This window comes from Pezoporus wallicus, unplaced genomic scaffold, assembly GCF_028554395.1.
Source record: "Pezoporus wallicus isolate ANWC-B61680 ecotype Strahan unplaced genomic scaffold, APGP_CSIRO_Pwel_v1 contig_6787, whole genome shotgun sequence".
Lineage (NCBI taxonomy): Eukaryota > Metazoa > Chordata > Aves > Psittaciformes > Psittacidae > Pezoporus > Pezoporus wallicus.
The window spans coordinates 2,311,065-2,331,992 of NW_026636951.1; the positions used below are offsets into that span (position 1 = coordinate 2,311,065).

At 42.6% G+C, this 20,928-nt stretch overlaps 1 protein-coding gene across 2 annotated transcripts in view; it reads right to left on the reverse strand.

Moving 5' to 3' along the window:
* Positions 1 to 4,218, reverse strand: part of TBC1D12 (TBC1 domain family member 12) — a 46,651-nt gene extending 42,433 nt beyond the window's left edge. For both annotated transcript variants that reach the window (XM_057402362.1, XM_057402361.1), the window contains exon 1: positions 3,392 to 4,218. In XM_057402362.1, coding sequence (XP_057258345.1) covers positions 3,392 to 4,203 — 812 coding nt within the window. In that variant the 5' untranslated portion in view covers positions 4,204 to 4,218. The remainder of the gene's footprint in view (positions 1 to 3,391) is intronic.
* Positions 4,219 to 20,928: the final 16,710 nt, after the last annotated feature.

A 20,928-nucleotide genomic window follows, 5' to 3' on the forward strand; every position in this document is an offset into this window, starting at 1 on the left:
CCTGCCCATGGAAGAGGGGTTGGAACTAGATGATCTTTAATGCTCCTTCCAACCCAAACCATTCTATGATACCTATATTTATCTAGTAAATACACAGTTTGGAAAGAAACAATGTCTACACAAGCTGAGAAGGTGCCTGGTATGTACATGTAGAACTATGAAGTATAATTAATCTTTACAAGAGGTTTAGAATCACCATGGCTTAATCTCAGCCCTGGAATACTCACTGCTGCTTGCCCTTTTTGGTTTACTGTTGTGCTCTGTATGTACCACTTTGACAGATAAAGCACACTGCAGGTAATCATCATGGTTTTAATTCAACTGTCCATGAAACATTCTTGCTCACTGAACCGTTCTGTATCCAACAGCAATTTGCTGGAACTACCCAAAAGTGATCCAATAACCCAAGAACAGAACACTGTAAGCTGCTATGCAAGACCACAAACCAGAAGAACAGTGCCTATATATGACCATATTACGAATCATACACAGAAGTACAAAGCAGTGACAGGTGACTTTCAAGAAGCCACATAATGCTCTGACCATAACAGTAGCACAGTGGAGACAAGTGACCATAGTCATGCAATTTTCCTTGCCACGGCACTCTGCTCCACATACCTCTGATTTACTTGAGGCATCCCAGTTCACATGTTGAGAGAAACAAAGAAGTAGAACTAAAAGACAGCAAACACGATTATTTTCGAGTTGGAAGTTATTAGCATTGATAATTTGGCACAAATACAATTTAAGATCCCAGGGCCAAATATTACACCTAGTACTTACCTGAAAAAGAAAGCTGTAATCATTGATGTGAACTTTCCCATGATCTTAAAATAATTATTACTGACAATCTTGAGGGCACCGCTGTTCTTCCCATTGCAGAGCTTGGGTAAGATGCTGCTGTTGACAGCTGCTTGCATTTTCCCCTACCTCACCCCATCACTTTCTCCTCTAGTTCAGTGAAATGCAGACAGAAAACACAGATCATTTCAATGACTGCACGGCAGGCCAGTCTGAGAACTGAAGAGCTGGGAACGAGCAGCTGGAAACGGTAGCCTCCGAACCCAGATCTGCCTGGTCAAACCGTTTGGTCACAGCAATTACAGTTTCACAATGAAGGCAGCAGGACTTCCCCCTTGCCTTCTCTCATTTGTTAAATAACAGCAAGAAGTGTCCACCATTTAAAAGAATTTCCATATAATTATAATTTTAGGAAAGACAAAGGGAACTGCAGAAATTTAGACAGTTTGTAAACTGGACAAAGAGCATTACAAGTGCAAAATATCCTATATAAGAGGCTCCAGGCTGCTGAACTACCTGTGTTTAACATATCCAGCACCTTTTCTTATACAGTGTGGGAGCAGGTACACATCCTGACAGAACACAAATGAGTTCTCTCTCAGCAAGTACTGCTGATAGAACACGGCCACCTGGTACTACTTAAACTTTAGGGAGAAACAGCATTTATGGCTCTGTGCATACTCAAAAATGCAAGCAACCATCTGCTGAGAAGCTTCACAAGGAGGCATAGTTGCTGTAACATTCAATCACAGGGCAATTTTTGCACAATTTAATCCTCATTACTGAGAGCCAAGGTATTTCTCTTTCTAAGAACTAGAGAAAAATTCACTTACAAATGGCAAATGGCAACTGTCAGTTCTGAATGAATCTGAGCAGCTTAAAAAAAAAGGGGAAAAATCTAAGCTTTTAAAGTGTCAGAAATAGTTCAGAAAAGAAGAACTAACTACTCCAAAAAAAATTATGAAAGTTTTATTACCACTTTTCTAAGCAATGGAGACTACAAACTAGTATTACTGTACCTAGGGACAAATCTATCAAGGAAGAGAAGTTTCATATTGGTTTGGTTTTCTGGTTGGTTGGTTTTGGTTTGTTGGGTTTTGTTTTTTTTCTAAATAAGTAGATGGTTTTTGTTAGAAGATCCTATTTTGGCTGTTCAGATGAAATCAGCTGTAACTGAGGCACTTTTATGAATGTATAGGCAGAGCTGAAGATAAAGCCTCTAAAGCCAATATTGCTCACCAGGACCAATGCACAAGAGGCACAGCCAGCTGGGCCAATCAGGGCCTATGAAATTGACTCTGGCAAATCCTTTTTTTCTCTGAGGTGTCAGTGCTGTAGCTTTTGCCAGAATAGAAGCAATTTTTTTTTTTTCCATGTATTACCAAAGCCTTCACTGAAAACAGCAAACATCAGTGTATACTGACAACTTATACTGCAGACCAAGTTCAGCATTTTCTATGAGGAAAATCCTCCAGAATTTCATAAGCTATTGCTCTAGGGCAAAAAGCAACAAGTACCAATGTCAGTGTTCAAGTAATGAGGCAAAGGGAAGAAGTACTGCAGTCCATGTAACACAACGGGGAAAAAAAAAAGGGTGAGAAGGAAGAATACTAACAGGAAATATTGGGAATAGAGGGACATCTCTCAACCCATCCTTGAAACAAAGATGAGGCATTAAACTTACCCTGCAACTGCCACTATCCTTATCCTCAGGCGGGAATCCATCTCTGCCTTTCCTGAGGGCTGGCAGAAGGAGCTTATTTCTCAATTTGGGATCCTGCTTTCAGATCATACCTCTCTTCTCCTACATCAATTCTTCACTTAATAGACTTAATCTGTATTAGAGACTCACTGTTCTATCAGAGTGACTGTCACACAGTAACTATAATAAGGTTTGGAAAATAAAACTGTTAGAAAATTGGAAATTAAACTTTCTTCTTCAAACAGAAGTAACAGAGAGTATGCTAGAAACTATTACATTCAAGATGTCTCTCCTGTGTAGTATGTTAGCGACTCCTGCTACAGAGTCTCCAAGCGCCCCAGGTGGATGCCCTAAAGGTTTTGGTGTTGTAACAGAAGCCCAGTTAATTTGGGCACAAAGCCTACTCCTTAAAGCTTTCCACACCACACAGTGGAATAAAAAAACTGTACCTACAGTATCAACAAGTAGCAAAAGCTTTATGAGCCTTTTCAACTTCCATGGCAATACTCAGAATCGCCCCAAAGGAGCTCCCAATACCAGCACTTCACCAGCAGTTTCATTAGTACCACTGTGTTCATTCTGAAAGTAAAATGCTCTGGTACAGGAAGCAAATTCCGGTTTAAAGTCCGTGTAGTCTGTAGCAGTGAAAGTACCTTTATCACATTACCTTCACGCCCAACACAAAGCCTCTTCCTCGCTGTAACAGTATTTTCTTGGTGGTAAAAGCGCCCGTCGGGGTTGGAACCGCTGCCCGGCAGCCAAATCCGGCTGACCTGGTCTTCCGGACAACCCCAACACACGCCAACCCGCGCCCTGAGGTGCACCCCCTTCCCGGCTCCAGGATGGGGTCGGGCCCGCCGGTACCGGCCCCACCGCCTGCCCCTTTACCTGGTGAAGAACTCGGCAAAGCTGCTCCCGGCGCTGGCGATGCCAGCCCGCCGCGTCCTCTCCGCGGACTCCTGCGGCAGCGCCGGTGTCGCGGGCGCCATCCCTCCGTGGGGCAGGTGGTCCGGGGCGCTGCGACGACGGCTCACCTCGTAGGTGTTGCGGGAGCTCAGGTTCACGTCCGTGAAGCCGAGGGGCAAGGCAGCGAGCTCCGCCGCTCCCCGGGAGGTCCGCAAGCCGGGGGCGGCCTGCGCCCGCTTGCCGGCGTCGTCCAGCGGGGCGAGGGACGGCGGGGAGTTGGTGACGGTCCCCCCGCGCTGCTCCGCCTCGCTCCGCAGCCGCCAGTTCCTCAGCGGCTCCTCCAAAGCGATTCCCGCGAGGCCACAGCCACCGCCCCCCGGGCTGGGCGAGCGGGGGAGGAAGCCCCCGTTCTGCAGTTTCGCTTCCTCTTCCCCCAGCCCCTGCTCATCCTCCTCTGGTTCGGCCCGTCCTGCCCGAGGGGACGGAGACGGCGGCGGCTCCTCCGGCGGCGGCAACAGCAGGAAGCCGACGTCCCCGTTGGTCATCTTCCCGCGGGGGCCCACAGCGCAGGCGGCCCCGTTGGCGGGCTTCTCCGGGCAGCGCTTCCCACCCGCCGCCAGGTACCGCTGCAGCAGCCGCTCCTGCCCCGGCCCGCCGCTCCTCCGGCTCAAGACCCGGTTCCCATCCCGCTCCCCGTCTTCCTCCTCCTCCGCCTCCTCCTCCGCCGCCTCCTGCCGGCCCGCGGGAAGCACGGCTGCGCTGCCCGGAGCCCCGGCATCGTCCGGCCCCACCATTTGCCGCCGCGGAGCCCCGGGGGTGCCAGCGGCGCAGCGGGGTGGGGGCGCGGCCCCCCCGGCGCAGCGGGGGCCCAGGGGGGCGGGGCGCGCGCCTTCCTCCGCAGCGGCGGCGGCGCTCAGCGGGTCAGGCAGCGGCGGCCACGGCCCTTCCCCCCGGAAAGGCACCATAGAGAGGCAGGGCGGGAAGGGCGCGCCCGCCCCCGGCGCCGCCACATCCGGAACCATAGAGATGCCAACTAGGCCGGATCTTCCCCGCCAGAGAGGTGCCGCCCTCCGCCCCGACCGTAGTACATCTAAAGGCGCGCGGTCCTACCGTATTGCACAGAATAGCCCAGACTACCAGGAACCTCTGGCTGTCACGTGGTGTCACGTGCCCCGCCCCGCGCACCCACGAACCGCCGGACACCTCAAGAGGGGTCCGCGCCCCAGGACGCCCGTGCTTAAAGGGAGGACCCGCAGTGCGCGCGGTAGTTTTGGTTTTGACACTTTAACCCCTTTTTCCCCCCGAAGGAGTAACACCAATAAAACGACGTTTAACAGCAGCGAGGGTGGTGCGAGGTACGCTTGGTACCTTAGGTTAAGATGTGCTTGTTGCAGGTGAGGCAGGACGGAGAAGCGGCAGCATCGCACAGACGGAGCTGCGCGGAGGTAGCCGGCAGCGGGGCCCGGGAGTCCGGGATTAGTAATCCCGGTTCTTAGATCGGGGCGGATTTTGCGGAGGACTCACAGAGACCTGGCCCCGGTTCCCCGCTGAGGCGGAGCTAGCTGCTCGCTGAGGGCGGCGGGGATTGCGCTAGGTGTCGTTACTCGCTCTGTTGCCGGGGAGCGGAGCCGGGACGAGCCGTCACGGGCAGGGCATGGGGCAGCCAGTCCCGCGGCATGGGGAGGACGGGGAGAGCCGGGGATATCTCAAGCGCGGCCAGAGTATTGGCCCGGCACAGCCGCCGCCTGCACGGAGGTCCGCACCAGTGCCCGAGAGGACAGGGTGAGCAGGACAGTGCCGGCGCTGTCTGGGGCTCTTTTTTTTTGAGGAGATAGGATGTACATGAACTTCTGAGGGGAATGAGAGAGGGGGAGAAAGAGAAATAGGATGGACATTGTGAAATCACGGGATGAATCTTCTCCAGAGGAACGAGGGGATCACAAAATTCCTCAGGTTAACACTGGGGAGGCGGATGGAGGACACGTAGGAATGCAGGTCCTAGCACTCGTGTTTCCCACAGCATCTCTCAGAGGTAAAAGCAAGTTATTGCAGTCCCCTCTGTTCAGTGAGAAAGCAGGCCAAATGTCTCAGTCAAAAGAAAAGGCAAAGGGGCTTCAAGTCCTCAGAGAAGCAGTAACGACATAAGCTCCATGCAAGGTTGCCACCCATCCTAGGCTAGCATCAAAGGTAGTGCCTCAGCCCCATGTTACTCTTAAATTTCTACAGTAATACTCACAGCCGGTCACAAAGAAAGTACCACTCTCTTGAGAATCCTTGGCCAGAGAAACCCTCCACTTGATAACCCCACTTTCCAAAATCCTGCAGTATGGTGGAGGTCCTTGCTTTTAAAAGCAGGCAGGTGGGGCATGCCCAGGGAGAGAGACCCCACCCATCACATGGAAATGGAGAAGAAAGGGTCATCCTTTAAATGTTTTTGTGGGGTTGTTTTTTGTACGAACTGGGAATATTCACCTAAATAAGAAGTTGGTGCACTTCGTTGTGTTATGACTTTGCAACAAAAAGCCTTTGGGGCTTTGCTTTAGTAAGGAAATAAACAAGCAAACAAAAAAGAAGTCTGTAATTCCCCCCTCTCACCCCCTTGTCATCTTGTAACTGTACTTCTGTGGTCGGGTGTGCAACACTGGGTGTTGCACATGTAACAAACAAGTCTGATCTCACCCCTTTGGACTTTAGCTGGAAAATTCTTGGGATCTCAGAGGCTGGAATAAAACCAAACCTGATTCTGTTTTGTTTTGTCTTGCCTATCTTGACAGCAAGCATGCAGCCTCATCCAGCTACAGGTGTGCCAGATAAAGGACCGTTGGCCTCAGCTGCTTACAAAAATGCCCTGTAAAGGTTGCTAGGATTACCTGTCCTTTGGATATGCCAGGTGAGCTTCTTGTGGAAGCATTTTTTAGGCTAGTTTGGTCAAAAGCAACCATTAGCTAAGATGAACTAATTAAGCTTTTTGGTTAACTAAAGCTTTTTAATTAAGCTTTTTGCTGTAACTAATATGGTAGGTCTTCTGTTCTCCCCTGTGATCCGGGTCATCTCAGACACATGGGGTCTGATCATTATGGCTGCTGAGTAAACATACATTTTGAGTGCTACAGAAGCTGCCTTTACTCATGAGGTTTTTGGGTCTAAGGAAACGCTCAGAAATCCAGTGTTTGTGCTCATTTTCAACAAAGTGTTCACTGTTTAACTGGGATGCTTTATGGCAATGTCACTCTTGAATAGACTCCTATTAATGCAGAACCTGCAAAACAGTACCAGATGTTGAGTAAGCTAAGCAAAACAAGGACTGGTGCTGAGATTATAACACACAGGATTGGCTTGTGGTGGACTTATTTTAGTCATTGCAGCTGGTAATTATGTCAGGGATTCTGAAGGATAGCAGGTTGTTTTGCACAAAATAAAACCACTTGGTTCACCGTGTTTGCATTTATTTCCACCACTAGAACTGTCGTGGTTTAACCCCAGTCAGCCACTAAGCACTGCACAGCCACTGTACAGCCACATGCTTATTCCCCAGTGTGGGGTGGGGGGGAGAATCAGGAGAATAAAAGCAAGAAAGCTCATGGGTTGTGATAAAGACAGTTTAATAGGGTAAAACCACATGCACAAGTAAAGCACAACAAGGAATTCATTCACTACTTCCCGTCATCAGGCACATGTTCAGCCATCTCTGGGAAAGCATGGTTCCATCATGAGAAAAGGTTACTTGGGAAGACAAAATGCCATCACTCCAAACATCCCCCTACTTCCCCCAAATTTCTATGCTGAGCAGACATCATATGGTTCAGAATATCCCTTGTGTCTCCTCTCAACTTCTTGTGCACCTCCAGCCTACTCACTGTGGGGTGGTATGAGGGGCAGAAAAGACCTTGACTCTGTGTAAGCACTGCTCAGCAATGACAAAAATACCCTGAATTATCAACACTGTTTTCAGCACAAATCCAGGACCCAGTATCCACGTAGTAGATTCTATGAAGTAAAATAACTATCCCAGCCAAAAACAGTACAAGGACTTGCTAGACAGGCAGATTACTCTTACAGAGATATATACACACGCATATATTTTAACAAAACAACAAAAAAACCCAAGCACCACCTCCCACCCCAGATTTCTAAAGAATATTTTGGATTTAAAATCACTCCTGCAAGTTAGAGTTTAGAACTGAATGAAGATTTTTAAACTCTATTGTATTTTCCAGAAATGCTCAATCCTGAGGAATACCTTAATGAACTAAAGAATTAAAGATGTGATTTGCAGGGACGTATATTATGCAGTTTGCACATAGCTCATAATGAAACAGCTTTGAGCCAAGTATCTGAAAGTCAAAGCAATAATTCACAGAAAAGTGCATGCTCCCCCAGGCAACTAGTTTCGAGTTAGAAGGTCATTCTGATTTGTATGAGCAAAGATGAGCAGGTAATTTGGATTCTGTAGGCTGTCAGCAATCCACAGGGAAGAAATGGGGACTAAACAGCAGATAAGCAGTTATAAAATCCAGGAATTTTAAGAGCAGGACTACTGGAAGGACTAAGAGTGAAGGAACACATTTTGAGCCTTGCAAGAATGTTACAACTATTACAACAGATCAGAAAATCAAAATCCCACATCATTTCACTGGTCCATTTTAGATAGGGCAAAGTCCCTCAAACAATTGAAACATCACAAGTGAAAGAGAGTTAAACTGTAGTTGGAGGTTAGGAATGACTGGCCGGAGTGGGAACCTCTTATCTTCACTTTGATATGGAAGAAATTACAACATGGGATTCTACCCTAACCACGCCACACAGTAACTGTGCTGTTGCCTGACATTTTTTAAAATGACATTATTTGTACTGTAGTTCTGATCTGGTAGCAAGATTCTTACTATCCAGTGTTTTAGACATTCATATGAGAAGTAGCATAATTGATTAGTGAAAAGAAAATAGCTGCTTAGTTGAATTTTGTGAATAATTTATTAGGCAGTGATTTTGTATTGTCCTCAAATTGATTAGAGCAATTTGCATGTAATAAGATCCTTTGTGCTCCTGGCTCTCTAAGGTGACCCTTACAAAGGAGGCACCTTTACCAAATAAGATTCTGTAAAGAAAGAGTGAGTCATGTTACATAAATATGAAGATGAGTTCTTTTTCTAAAACTTTCCTGCAGTAACAAAGCCACTAGCTCAATTTATAAAATACCTCAGCTATGAAGAAGATACTCCAGGCATTTTGGATGTCAGAAAGAAGAGAGCAGTATCTTTTCTACCATAGAAGGCTGTCAGCATTGAGTGCTATGCCAGTTTTGGGGTGGTAACAAGAGAATATATACAAAACAGAAGATAAGTGAGAGGAATCTGGCTAGTTTGTTCTCACTGTTAGTCACTGAAAGAGAACAGAAGCAATCTTCACTGACTCATTATTTTCTATTAGAGATAGCACTTACAACTTTCAACTAAAGAAGTCCTTGCTGAGACAGCGTACAAAAAAAAACACATGTAGACTTTGTTCCAAAGAATTTACAATTAAAATATCATGTAAGGAACAAAACAGGCTTTTCAGTACTCTTTACTTACAGTTTGCACAAACTGCAACCCTGACTCTTGTTCCAGAGATTTATCGCATGCTGCAGTGACTCAGACTTGATGTCTGAGAGAGGCAGCCTTCTTGGTTGGTAAATGCATCAGCAACACAGAACTAGACCTGTCTGCATCACTGACTGTTTTGGACAGCTGACCTTTCAATACCATTCCTCATTAGGAATTACCCCTATCTATAACTGCATCCTTTCAAAGGTCTGAACACTCAGGAAATATCACACATCTCTTATATAATTAGCACAATTCTAGGTCATTAGTTTCAGCTCTGGTTTCCAGTTTCATCTGTGTTGGACCATCCTGTTATGGATTTTGGTGATTCAGACAATTTTTTACTCCCAAGTTTAAAGTGTAAGGAATATGCTGCGATCACATGAGCTAGGCAGTTGATTTCATGGAGTCTGTGAACACAGGCAAAGGATCTACTCAGGCGTTTATGACAAGGTATACTGTGAACAATGCTAAAAACACAAGCTTGCAACCTCTGCATACTTTGGTGTGTGGCATTCGCAAAACTAAAGTCACAGAGTGCTACTGTCAGTATGGAGAAAATCATAAGGTATTCATTCAGGAACAAGAGCCTGTTGCTGAAATGCAGAATATAGTGATCTGATTTCCCCACCAAACTGACATCTCCGTGGGAGCTCAAGTCTAGTGTGACATTTTGAAAACCTCAGAGGTTTAACACCTTGGGCAAAGGTATTTAGTAGTTAAGATCAAAAGCTCTGTCAGGACTGGTGTCTTCCACAAAACCAAAAAAAAGGCTGTGGCCACAATTCTCTTGACCATTTTAGCACAGTGAATTTACGCTGCAAAGCCTGCAGACTAATATTACCACAACATTCTCACTTTGCAATAACACTGTATGTTATTGCATACAGTTATTGACTGCTCATCAAATGCTGGTAGAGGTCTCTTCAAGAGAATGCCTTTGTCATAAACCATGAACCATCTTTTCTCTTTGGGGACATATATCTAACATTTTTTGGGCTAGCCTTAACATTAATATATTACAATGCAAATGCTAGCCTGCTGTGATATTGAACATAACCTGAGAAAACTGATCTAAGAAAGTAAACAGTTAAGTCTCTTTCTTACCACTAATGCTTTGCCATCAAGAAGATGATGCAGCTTTGCATTTTGAATGCCTGCGCACAAAACCTCATAAGCCAGTAAATTTTAACATCAAAATGGCTACTGAAAGTGCTAAGCCTGAAATTGTTAAAAATCGTTTTCCTTATATAACAGGTCTGGTGGTGAGAAGCAAAGAGATTGTCCCTAAATTGATCCCAAAATCATGACAACTGTTTTGCCCAGGGCTAGCTATCACAGTAGATGACGTAGCCTAAGCTCCAGTTAGTCTTCCTCTTTCCTGTATTTATGTTTCTTCAAGGAAAACAATAACTAATGATTTGAGGAGACAGGTGATCTACTCCTGTGTCATAAAATCTTCCTACAAAGTGGTGAGATGTACTTAAGTTTTCTTACAGCTGCTGTGCAGGGGCTTCAGGGAACCTAAGTAGATGAATAAGACCAAGGTTCAGACACATCCTCCCTATTTCTAAGCACTTTTACAGGTCCCCTCTATAGGCAATGAGGAGAGAACTTTTCTAAGGGGCAAGTTAGCTCACCTGAAATTAATTTCAGAAGCCCATCTGTGCTGTCTACAGGAGAGAGAATATAGGCAACACACAAGCCAGGGGCATTCTCCCAGGAAAGAGTGAGAGGGGAGGTTTTGGGACTAGGTGCTATGAATGAAAAACATCTGCAAGGATTCAAGGGGAAACTGGGCAGTGCTTGACTGAGAGATCGAGCAGGGTACAGTCAGTCACAGCGTGCCACTGCTCAGGGAGGTTTCAGGGGCTCTCATTCATCATTTCAAAGTTTAGGACACTGACATAGAGCTGCTTGTGCTCCCAGGGAGACTCAGACATTTTCCTAGCAGTGGTCAAAGAGCCCCAGCCTCTGGTTTAGAGGCAGGATACTGGGCTAAATGCATCCTTAGTCTGATGGGAATTACTTTTCTTGTGTTCTTATGTAAGTTCTTATCTCCAGTTCCCAAACTGCAGCTCATAAATCAGGCACACTCTGTAGTTCTGGAAAATGTGAACAAGGAAACTGTTGATTTACAATTTGTTCCTGGTGAAATAAGTGCTGAGAAACAACACTACTCTCTTAAAACACCAAAACAAACCCACAAAAATAGCCTGTACAAAAAAAATGGCCAATGCCTATCACTGGGGTTTTCTTCTCAAAAGAACAACATAGTAAGGACTCAGATATTAGCTTACCTCTTGTACCAACCAATGCAAATAGCTAAAATGCACATTTAATAGTTACACACATAACCAATAACGTATTTAGTGGTTTCCCACTGCTGTTTCATTACTTCTGTAATTAAAACATGGAATGGCTCCCTCAAATCAATATATAGGAATAACTGTACCCTAGGACTCCCAAAACCTCAGACGTTCTTGCATTTGCAGTATAGTTGTGCTCTTTGGCAGTTCACTTGCTTCTTTGGAAATGCTACTTTGGCAAGAACATCTTTACACCCCACTAATAGCAGTTTGCACTTGTAACACAAAGCCTTCTAGGCAGGATCTCATCTCAGAATATAACTAACAATTAATTAAGATGTTCAGAGACGTGAAGTTTGGCAGACTCCTGCACACTGCAAGCTTCTCCTTAGCACACTCTTAGTCATGCTGCAGTCCTATAATTAAACTACACTGCTTGTGGATCAAACACACTCTATATCTGTATTAAGATAATTCAACCTGTATTTCTTTCCTTAGGTATATGCTTATTCTTGCTGTGGTTCAAACAGTGCCAAAACTTCCTTGAGCACTGCAGTGGGGTAAGCTGTATTTGCCATTGCTCTGCTAAAGACTAGCAGTTGTTTGCTTTACAGGTTATTGACAATCACTGAAAGACTCTCCTTCCATGTAACCTCCAATGCTGCCCACTACCAGACTGGTTTATGTAGATGACATCCCTATGTAGAGATTTCTGTTATCAGCTGGATATCACCATCAAGATACTCAAAAGCTAAGGACTCCTAACATATTCCTGGTTTAAATGTCAGTAACCTCATAGGAACAGAGAGTTGCCTAGGAACCACCCTTACCTGAAACCAGGTTAAGATATAAGCAAACAGAAGATTTCTTTACCACATCCAAACCAGAAATTTAATTACACTGATTCTTAACAGAAGAGAGAGAGGAAGAGGAAAAAAATCTGTTTCTGCTATGATCCAGAAAGCTTTCCTTTTCCTTTTTCTAGGAAAGCTAATCCATTAGTCACCTGATCACAGGCTGTGTCCATCTGCCTGACAGAAACCTCAGGTTGGGTTCACAGAGACTGCAAGTTTTCTCTTCCATTTTGTTCAAACCTTTGAGATCCACTGAAGGAATAGGTGCAAGCTAGCAGAGAGCAGATGCAGATGAAGCAGAATATAAGGAGTAGATGAGGGAAAACAGGCAACACAGGATCTCACATTCCTCAGCCTGAGATCCTCACTCCCTCAAGGAGTAAGCCTGTGTTGTTAGTGCAGTCATATTTTTGGGATGAAATGAAAGGCGAGTCACTGTAATGAAGCAGAGATCTGGCCTTTGCTCCTTTCCCTGAGAATATTTTGGCTGGTTATTCTCCACCTAACCCGTTTGGGTTTGTTTGGGTTTGGTTTGGTTTGTTTAGGACCAACAACAATTCTTCCTTATTTCATCCACTAATTAGGCCCATTTTAAATCATTTTTATTCTGCCTCAACCCTTTCCTGTTTTCAGGCAGGATATCAGCATGGTCCTTAGCCTACAGCAGAAAATGTTTTTGTGGGAACTCTTTCAATTTCACGGACTCTACTTTGCACTTTTCCGATCAACATTTACGGTCACATGCAATGAGAATGTTTACTTTCCTAAAGTCAATATGTAGGTGATAAAGATTTGTTAGTCTTCCCCCACGGTGATTACAGCAAATTCCTGTGTCAGACTCATGCTCTGTTTGCTCACTGTGTTGCTAATACCGATAAAATCACTTCTATGGCTGATAAAGTAAAATCAGGGGAAAAAAAATTTGCTAGTTTTTTGTTTGTTTGTTTTTTTTTTTGCCAAGTCATATTGTATTTGTATTGTTAAATTAAAAATAGGAATAAAAAAAGTGTTCTAAAGCAAGTTGAAGGCTATGAGAACAGGGCTCTGTCTTTGCATCCTCCCAACATGTTCTTTTTGCTTCACAAGTTCATAGCAAATATTTAGGAATAATCTAATTGATCTGATTTATGCTACCCTGAACCTACACATATTATATACAGCATAACTACAAAATTAGTTGCCCAGACTAAGCATCAAGTCCTGGGTGCTCTGGAATTCTGTCCACTAAGTGTCTAGAGCATTCCATTAAGAAGAATAGATGGAACTTGAAAGAAGCTTTCCTCCTGAGTTCAGTGAGAACTGAAGATGGAATCTTTTAATTTAGTTTTATGAGAACCAGCAGCGTTGGTGTGAACAGACCCTACTCTGTCCCAGCCCCTGGCCACGCATTCACCTTTCAAATCCTGCCTGCTGTTACACCATCTCAGTTGGTTTTTGCCGTGTTACTTTACAGTCCTAGCAGTTCTGCTGGCTTCACAGCACATGAAGCTGGATGATGTATATACATACATATACAGATGGAAGCAAGACTTGCCTTCCTCAGTCTACAAAGTGCTGCTTGTGAATGATGAACCAGGTCCTAAATGGTAGTAAATAAGAGTTTATACTTAAAAGAACAGGTTTCCCTTATCTTGGGCAAACAGAATAACAGGGAATGATTCGAAAGGGTAAGGTTCAATGTACTGCTCTGTGTTTAAACGTCATTAAACTGGCAGAGTCCCTTAGGAAATGCTGCAGCCAGGCACAGGCAGTACAACAGGCTAATCACAGGCAGTGCAGAAAGGGAGAAACTTCTGAAGTCTATCATTTATTAAGGCCATTGTTGAATATATTTACTAAGAAATGTTTATCTATAAAAACAAAAATGTAGCACTTGGCACCATGGATGGATGGGGGGGGGGGGTGGGTGGGTGGGTTGTAAGAGGCATGTATTTACTACGCAGAAATAATCACTTTCTAGTTATGCAGTGTTGCATCCTACACATATCCTGAGCTGTTTTCCAGACAGCACTGAAAGCTGGTTTTGCTGAGTGATTCTATAGTCAGCAACACCAGAGTTTTTTATGCTCTATTCATCACTGCGGTGTCCTAATCCAGCACTGCATTCTGTAGGCACAACCATTATATAATGGCTACGTCTGAACCATGGGACAGTGGAACACTTCTCATTTCTCAGTTCTAGGAGTATATCTTCTTTTATCCTGACTCAATGTTAATACCTAATCATACATCATGCTGCTCCCTGCAACAGTTTCCATAGACGAAAAGCCAAGGAAAGTCTGAAACGAATCTGTCGCCCATCTAAATGGTTGGGGTGTCTTATGGGAAATACTTACCATGCAATCAAAGGATAGCCAATGCAACTAATATTTGTCATGTTCTACTACAGTGAAAGAGGCGTATACTATAGACAAGGATTTCTGTTTATGTTTTGTATTCAAACACAAATTTGCTCAGCTTTTGCTAGAGAAGCAGCATGGAGCACTAGGTAGCAAACTGTTTGAGGTTCTGGAACTTTTGGAACAAAGATTGCAATCAAACATCCTGCAGGATGGATTTTTTTCTGACCAGTGACAGTTACCAAATAGTTATTAACCATGATCTTTATGTGAACATTTTTTGTGGCCTTTACCTGCATGAAGTCTGGGAAAACCTTGAAGATAAAGAACAAGAACTTGCATCTGAATCAACTTCCAAAGGAGCTGGTGTAGGCTGTGGAGACCTTATCTGTTGTTCCCACATCTTTAACTACCCTTGAACATCAATGACAAATTACTTTAAATGTTGTAGTCCAGCCATGAGTTTGCAGGAAGTGGGTAAATTAGGCTTGCTATTGCTTGCTAGTATGGGCTGATAGCCTAGCTTCCATAATAGAAAGTTTATGTTGTCAAATGACTGTTTGAGAGGAATCCAAAGATTGCTCAAAAATACATGTTAGATAGCTTGCAGGGATGTTTAATCTTCAAAGAAAAAAGAGTGAATATAGGGTTATGAAGCCTTCAGAAGTCTATTATCTGGCTTCTGGCATCACTTCTGCCTTGTTTGCATCCTGTGAACTGAATTTTACTCCTCAAACACAGGTTATCCAAGCACAAAGCCTTACTAGTGGTAATGGTGTGGTCATCTCTTCAGGACAGAAACAATTGAACGCCACCCTTGTGTTGTCTGACTGTGTAGTTGAACCAGTTTTGAGTGCCTGCATGCAGACTTTTAACAAGATGAGAAATTTAATTGGTCCTTGTGAAACACTAAAATTCAGTGGCTATCCTGTGTCACATCTGCTGGGTGCTAGAAAGCCTTCCAGCTTCCTGTCAGGCCTCTGTTTCACTATATCTCTAAAATAAGAAGACACAAAACAAGCCAAGGTAGACACAAAACAAACCAAAAACCAATGCTGTGCCTGTCTGAAATTTGTTAAAGTTGAAATAATTTTGAGTAGAGATTAAATTGCAATTCCTGAATGCTGAGTAGTGTCCTGTATAGACAGAAAATCCATTTGCAGCCTACCCTTTGAAAATACCAGACATCTCTCAAAAAAGTATTTACATATTGTGGGGGCATGGGTGAAAAAAGAAGGAAAATTTGCATTGATCTTCTGAATAATTTAAATCTGCATATTCTGAAGCAAACCAAAGAAATAAGTTCCTGACTTAGCAGATAACTTTTTGTCAGAAGTGGAGTGCAAATTATTCATTTCTATAGGAGTCTGAATATGATTTGTTAATAATTCTGCCACATCACATTTGCAAAAGCAGTTTTCATTCTGCAAAGTGCTGTGTGTGCCCTCTATTGGAAACGATGGATTGCACTTTTAAATCTTAATCTTAAAGCTTGTTTTATGAATGCGATGACAGTCAATGAAGCCTTTGTATCCCAAAGTGCATGGAGGTAACATTCTGAAATAGTCAACATTTCATTATAGGCTGGCTTTCACATTATTATTAACTTGATGACTTTAATCTAGATTAAACACTAGCTAAAATAGCGTAGGTACTGATTACTATAGCAGTGTAATGCATTTTTCATTTCTTTTTAAAAAGCAAAAGTAAAAACTCACTCTGCCCTGCCTCTCTGGGAAAAGGTAGCCGCTGTCACAACATACCCAAGCAGCTGTACACGTTGTTGGCTTTGGAGCTGTGCAACTCAAAAATGAAGCTCATGTGCAAAAGGACAAAGACTGCATTAAAACCATCTTTCCACCTCCTAAATTACGGGCTGTGTCAGGAGCCAACTCAACCCCACCATACCTGCAGTCACCTTGTAAGGTGCTTTGCCTTACAGAGTGCTCTGTGGCTGCCAGTGCATGGTGCTCAAGATCAGGAGTCAAGAGCACTGTCACAGGGCTGCCTGGGTGCTAAAGGTTCCGGTTTTACCTCCTGTATTTTGCACTGTACCTAAATGTCACAGTGGGAATTTCATCCCCGCCTGAGTTGTGAAGGGTGCCTGCTCAAAGGTATTTGCTTTTGAAGGTGCTGAGTGAAAAATACCAGTGTTGGGTCACTGGCACTCTCTCAGGAAAGTCAAAATCAGTGGGCCAGAGGGGAAAAAATTCCAGCCATGGTCCCTTTGGTGGAAGCACCTAACTGGAACTGTTCTGGCGGGGCTGATAAGCAAGGAATCTGATAAAAGCTGGGCCACTGGGAAAACCCGAGACACTCATGCTACTTGTGGAGAATAATATCTTGATAAAAGAAAACAATAGGATGATCTTATCAGTGTGATATCAACACAGAACTTCCCTGGAGAACAGGCTGAATTACTGAAGCTGATCAGAAAGATCCCATCTCTAAAGGTGATCTACTAAAAACATGCAAAACAGGATGCTCAAAACATGGATTTTGACTTTAAACTAAGTATTACACAGTAGACTAAAATAAAGGAGAAAGACTCCTTTTAGCATTATCTGTGGTGAAATGAATGATTTTTTCCATTAATAATAAGAATTCACTTGTTTCTCAGCACAATAGTGAATTCATTTGACTATTTGAAGGAAGAAATTTAGAAATGTTAAATTTCTTTATTTTTTTTTATTTATAGTTAACAGAAAGCTTTAAATAGAAATTTGAAGTAAGATAGCTCAGGTTAAAGGCACAGTTATGAAATGTTGCTTTGCAAAGCAAACCCTTTCAAATTAGTTGTGGTTTTCTTTAATGCTATTCACATTAAAATTGCAATTCAGATGACAGTTGATTGAACCTCCTATACTGCTTCAGTCTTTCAGTATTTATAGCTTTTTAAAGATTGTTCCATCTACCTATTTTTTTAAACAGTTTATCACTTAAATATATTTTGTACTCTTGATATTTACAATAGCTATTATTTAGAGTAGTCATCTGTGAACACTTTAAATATATGTGAAAAGGCAGACTTCTATAAAATGAAAAAACTAATAAAAATTCTCAAATAAGGGAACAGTGAAGGAGGCAGAATCTTTATATTAGCTGTTGCTTGAGGAAATCACAGAGACGTTCAAAGGGATACATCCTTCTGAATGCCATGAAAGTAATTTGCCAAAAAAACAGTGTAGCTAAATGATTCATGTCCAGTGATAGCTAAGCCAAAGTGTAGTCCTTTTGGATTCTGGTGTCCAGATCCAAAACTAACTACTGAAAACAGCCTCAGGAATAGTAAACTATAGCAGACAGAGGATTAGAAAGGAATTAGAAGGGTTAGTATGGCCCTAAAATAGATCTATGCATTTTCTGTGTCACCAGAGGTTAAGGGGAATAATCAAAAAAATATTTAAGCAGTCCTAGGAAGGACTTTTCTACTAGAAAAGACTAGGAAGTCTTTTCTACTTCAGTTCTAAATTGGAGAACATGATGGGAAGACAACTACCCTTGACCTAATCTTTAGTAGTGAAAATGAAGCATTCTCTCAGTCTGAAGAGTAGCTATAAGATAAATCTGAGCAATCCTATCATTTTAGAAGCCTAAGAGTCATCATGTCCAGGTGGCATACCCAAGAACTCTGAAAGCACTTACAGATGAAGTGGTTAGGCCATTAGCAAAAACACGCAGCTTTTGTGTGAGACCTGACAGGTCAAAATAGTGCACTTGTGTTTAAATTAGAACTCTACAGTGCTGTCTTCAGTCACTCGATAAGGGATTTACTCAAGACATTGGATTGAAAAGGATAGCTCAGTGTAGTCTCATCCAAATGCCTCAGTATTTGCTAGAAGCCGGTATCAGGTCCTTAATTAACACCCATGATCTCTATGCTGAGGAAACTCTGAAAACACCCAAACTTTTAGGTCCAAATACTCTTGTGTATGCAGCCTAAATATGGCCTGAATGAGTTGCAGCGGGAGACTCCAGTGTGTGCTAATCCTGCCACTCCCTGAGCATGCTGGCAGCCACAGGAAGGAAACTCGGGTACAACAGCAGGAAGAGAGCCATACTCTAATGACATTCCCGGTTTGGATGATGGTGTTGGAGCATGCTGCAGCACACACCTACAGCTCAATTCAGGCAAAGCTTGAGTGAGGCAGTCACTAGAACACAGAAGCACTCTGTTTAGATTATATAAACCAAATACACACATGAAGCAGAGACCCTGCACCCCATCAATATGTCAACCACACTACAACAAACTACGTTACTGATTATGGTAGGAAAGGATCTCATTGGCAAAGTTTCTGCAAAGAGCCATTACCTCTTGCTCAGCTGGTATAAAATACTATCTTGATTTTGCCAAAATAACAAGAAAATAGAATTTATGTCAATTGTTCTTTAAATTTAAAATTTCTTAAATATTATCCTTCATGACAGATTGATAAAATAAAATATGAAACCTCTCTATCTCTTAAGGAAATCTGTTTAGCTGCTTAGTGGTCCAAATACGCAAGAGGTAGTATCTTCACTGCTGGGTACCCATTGCACTGTGATACCAGCAAGTATTGCAAAAAAGCCATTTATCTGTAGTTCATGTACTCCTAATGTCTTTACAAGGAAATCCCAATTGCAAATAGGGACTGTCTTCCAAATTGCATCATATGAAAGTGTCACAGCATTCCCACAGACTGGTATTCATAAGCTATCATATAGTGATGCTTGGAAGGCCTTTCCAAAAAGTGAATTTGATAGCTCTGGCCTTTATAATGGGAGAGAAGCCAGGCATTTTTTACAGAAAAGTAATTTAGTTAGATATTACATCACTTTTGTTCTCCCTTATTTAATTTTAAAGCTATTCCAAACTCAGGAGTTGATTTACTAAGCAACTCATAGTAAAATCATAGTAAGAACATTAACTTCAAATGATGTGAAGAGCTACAGTGGACTCTGTACTGGACATCACAAATTCAAATTATTTCTGTTAAGCCTGAACACACTAAACATGCTTTTGATACTTAGCTGTTGATTTAGTTATTCTTTCTTTAACTTTCCTAGATAGTTTTTGAAACAATTAATTATTTAGTGGCTTCCAATTCACTCATACAGCAAATCCATATCTCTGTAATAAAAGAACATTTATTTTTCAGTAAATGCTGGATTCACTGTACAAATTAATTAGCAGTCTATGATCAAGCTCACAAAACTCACAAGGCATTGAAAGCATTAATATATAAATTCAAGATGATAAGTGTACACACACACATGTACAAAATTGGTTAGATTCCTTAGCTATACAGAAATGGATAAACGGGTAATCATATTGGCTTCAGATGTAATGTTATCGCCTTCAATGACATTTTGTTCCAATACATTTAAAATCAGCCCCCAAAAGTAGCTGTAAAGGCAATTACAAACCCCAGTTTAGTTTGATTCACATACTGGCAATGGTTTTTCAGACTGCAAGGAAGGCAGCTTGTTCAAAGCATCATTTTACCAGTACCTCAACACATCTTTACACAGTATGATCTCATTCCATAAAATTATATCAGTTCTTGAACTTGGTTATAATAGTGCTCCCCCATTTGAACAAGATTTCAAAATTAAATGAACTATTTAATTAACCGCTGCTGGTATTACATTTGTTTGACAAAACAGTAATGATTTGCATTGAACAAATGTGGCTGAAATCTACAGTCATCCTCTTTATGAGACCACGTAGTGTCAGTGAGACTTGGCATTAGTCTGCACACAGCTGCAAGCACAGTGTGGACCCTGCCATTAACCTGCTGGAGGCTCTTTCTCCTCAGCCAACTCCAGCATGACAGCACAGGACATGAGAACTGTGGTGCCCTTCCAGGAGGCACCTTGAGGTTTGGGTTGAAATACAGTACTGTTGAGCACTGAGTTTTAACCTGTTTCAGTTGCTCAGCCAGTGCATCAGAGACCTAGGCAGAGGCATGAGCTCCAAACGCAATCATAGAAAACCATTAAAGGCTTAATTTTATGTTCTGAATCAGATCTTCTCTTATTCATAACATGCTATAAATATGTGAGCACTGAGTCTAGGATGAGATAGTTTTACAAGGAGGAAGTAAGATAAGGAGTAGGAAAGGGGAGGGAGAAGGAAACTGATTTTAATTTCTTATATAGGTCTGTCTATTTAGGCCTCCTTCTTTCTCTTCATGGGGAGAGAGAGATTTTGAATACAGTGACTGTTTAAAACTGTACAATATCAAGACATTATATACATTGCAGTATGTTTTATGTATATTCTCTGGGTAAGTTTATTTTTTCACTAGTGGAATGAGCTTGCAGTTTTCTGGAGTCACAAGAGGTCACTCAGATCTTTCCTGTTCAATCCTGAGTAAGATTAATTCAAGAAACAGCTATGTGCCTTAAAATCAAAGCATTTTCAGTTCACTGCATACACTGGTTTTCACA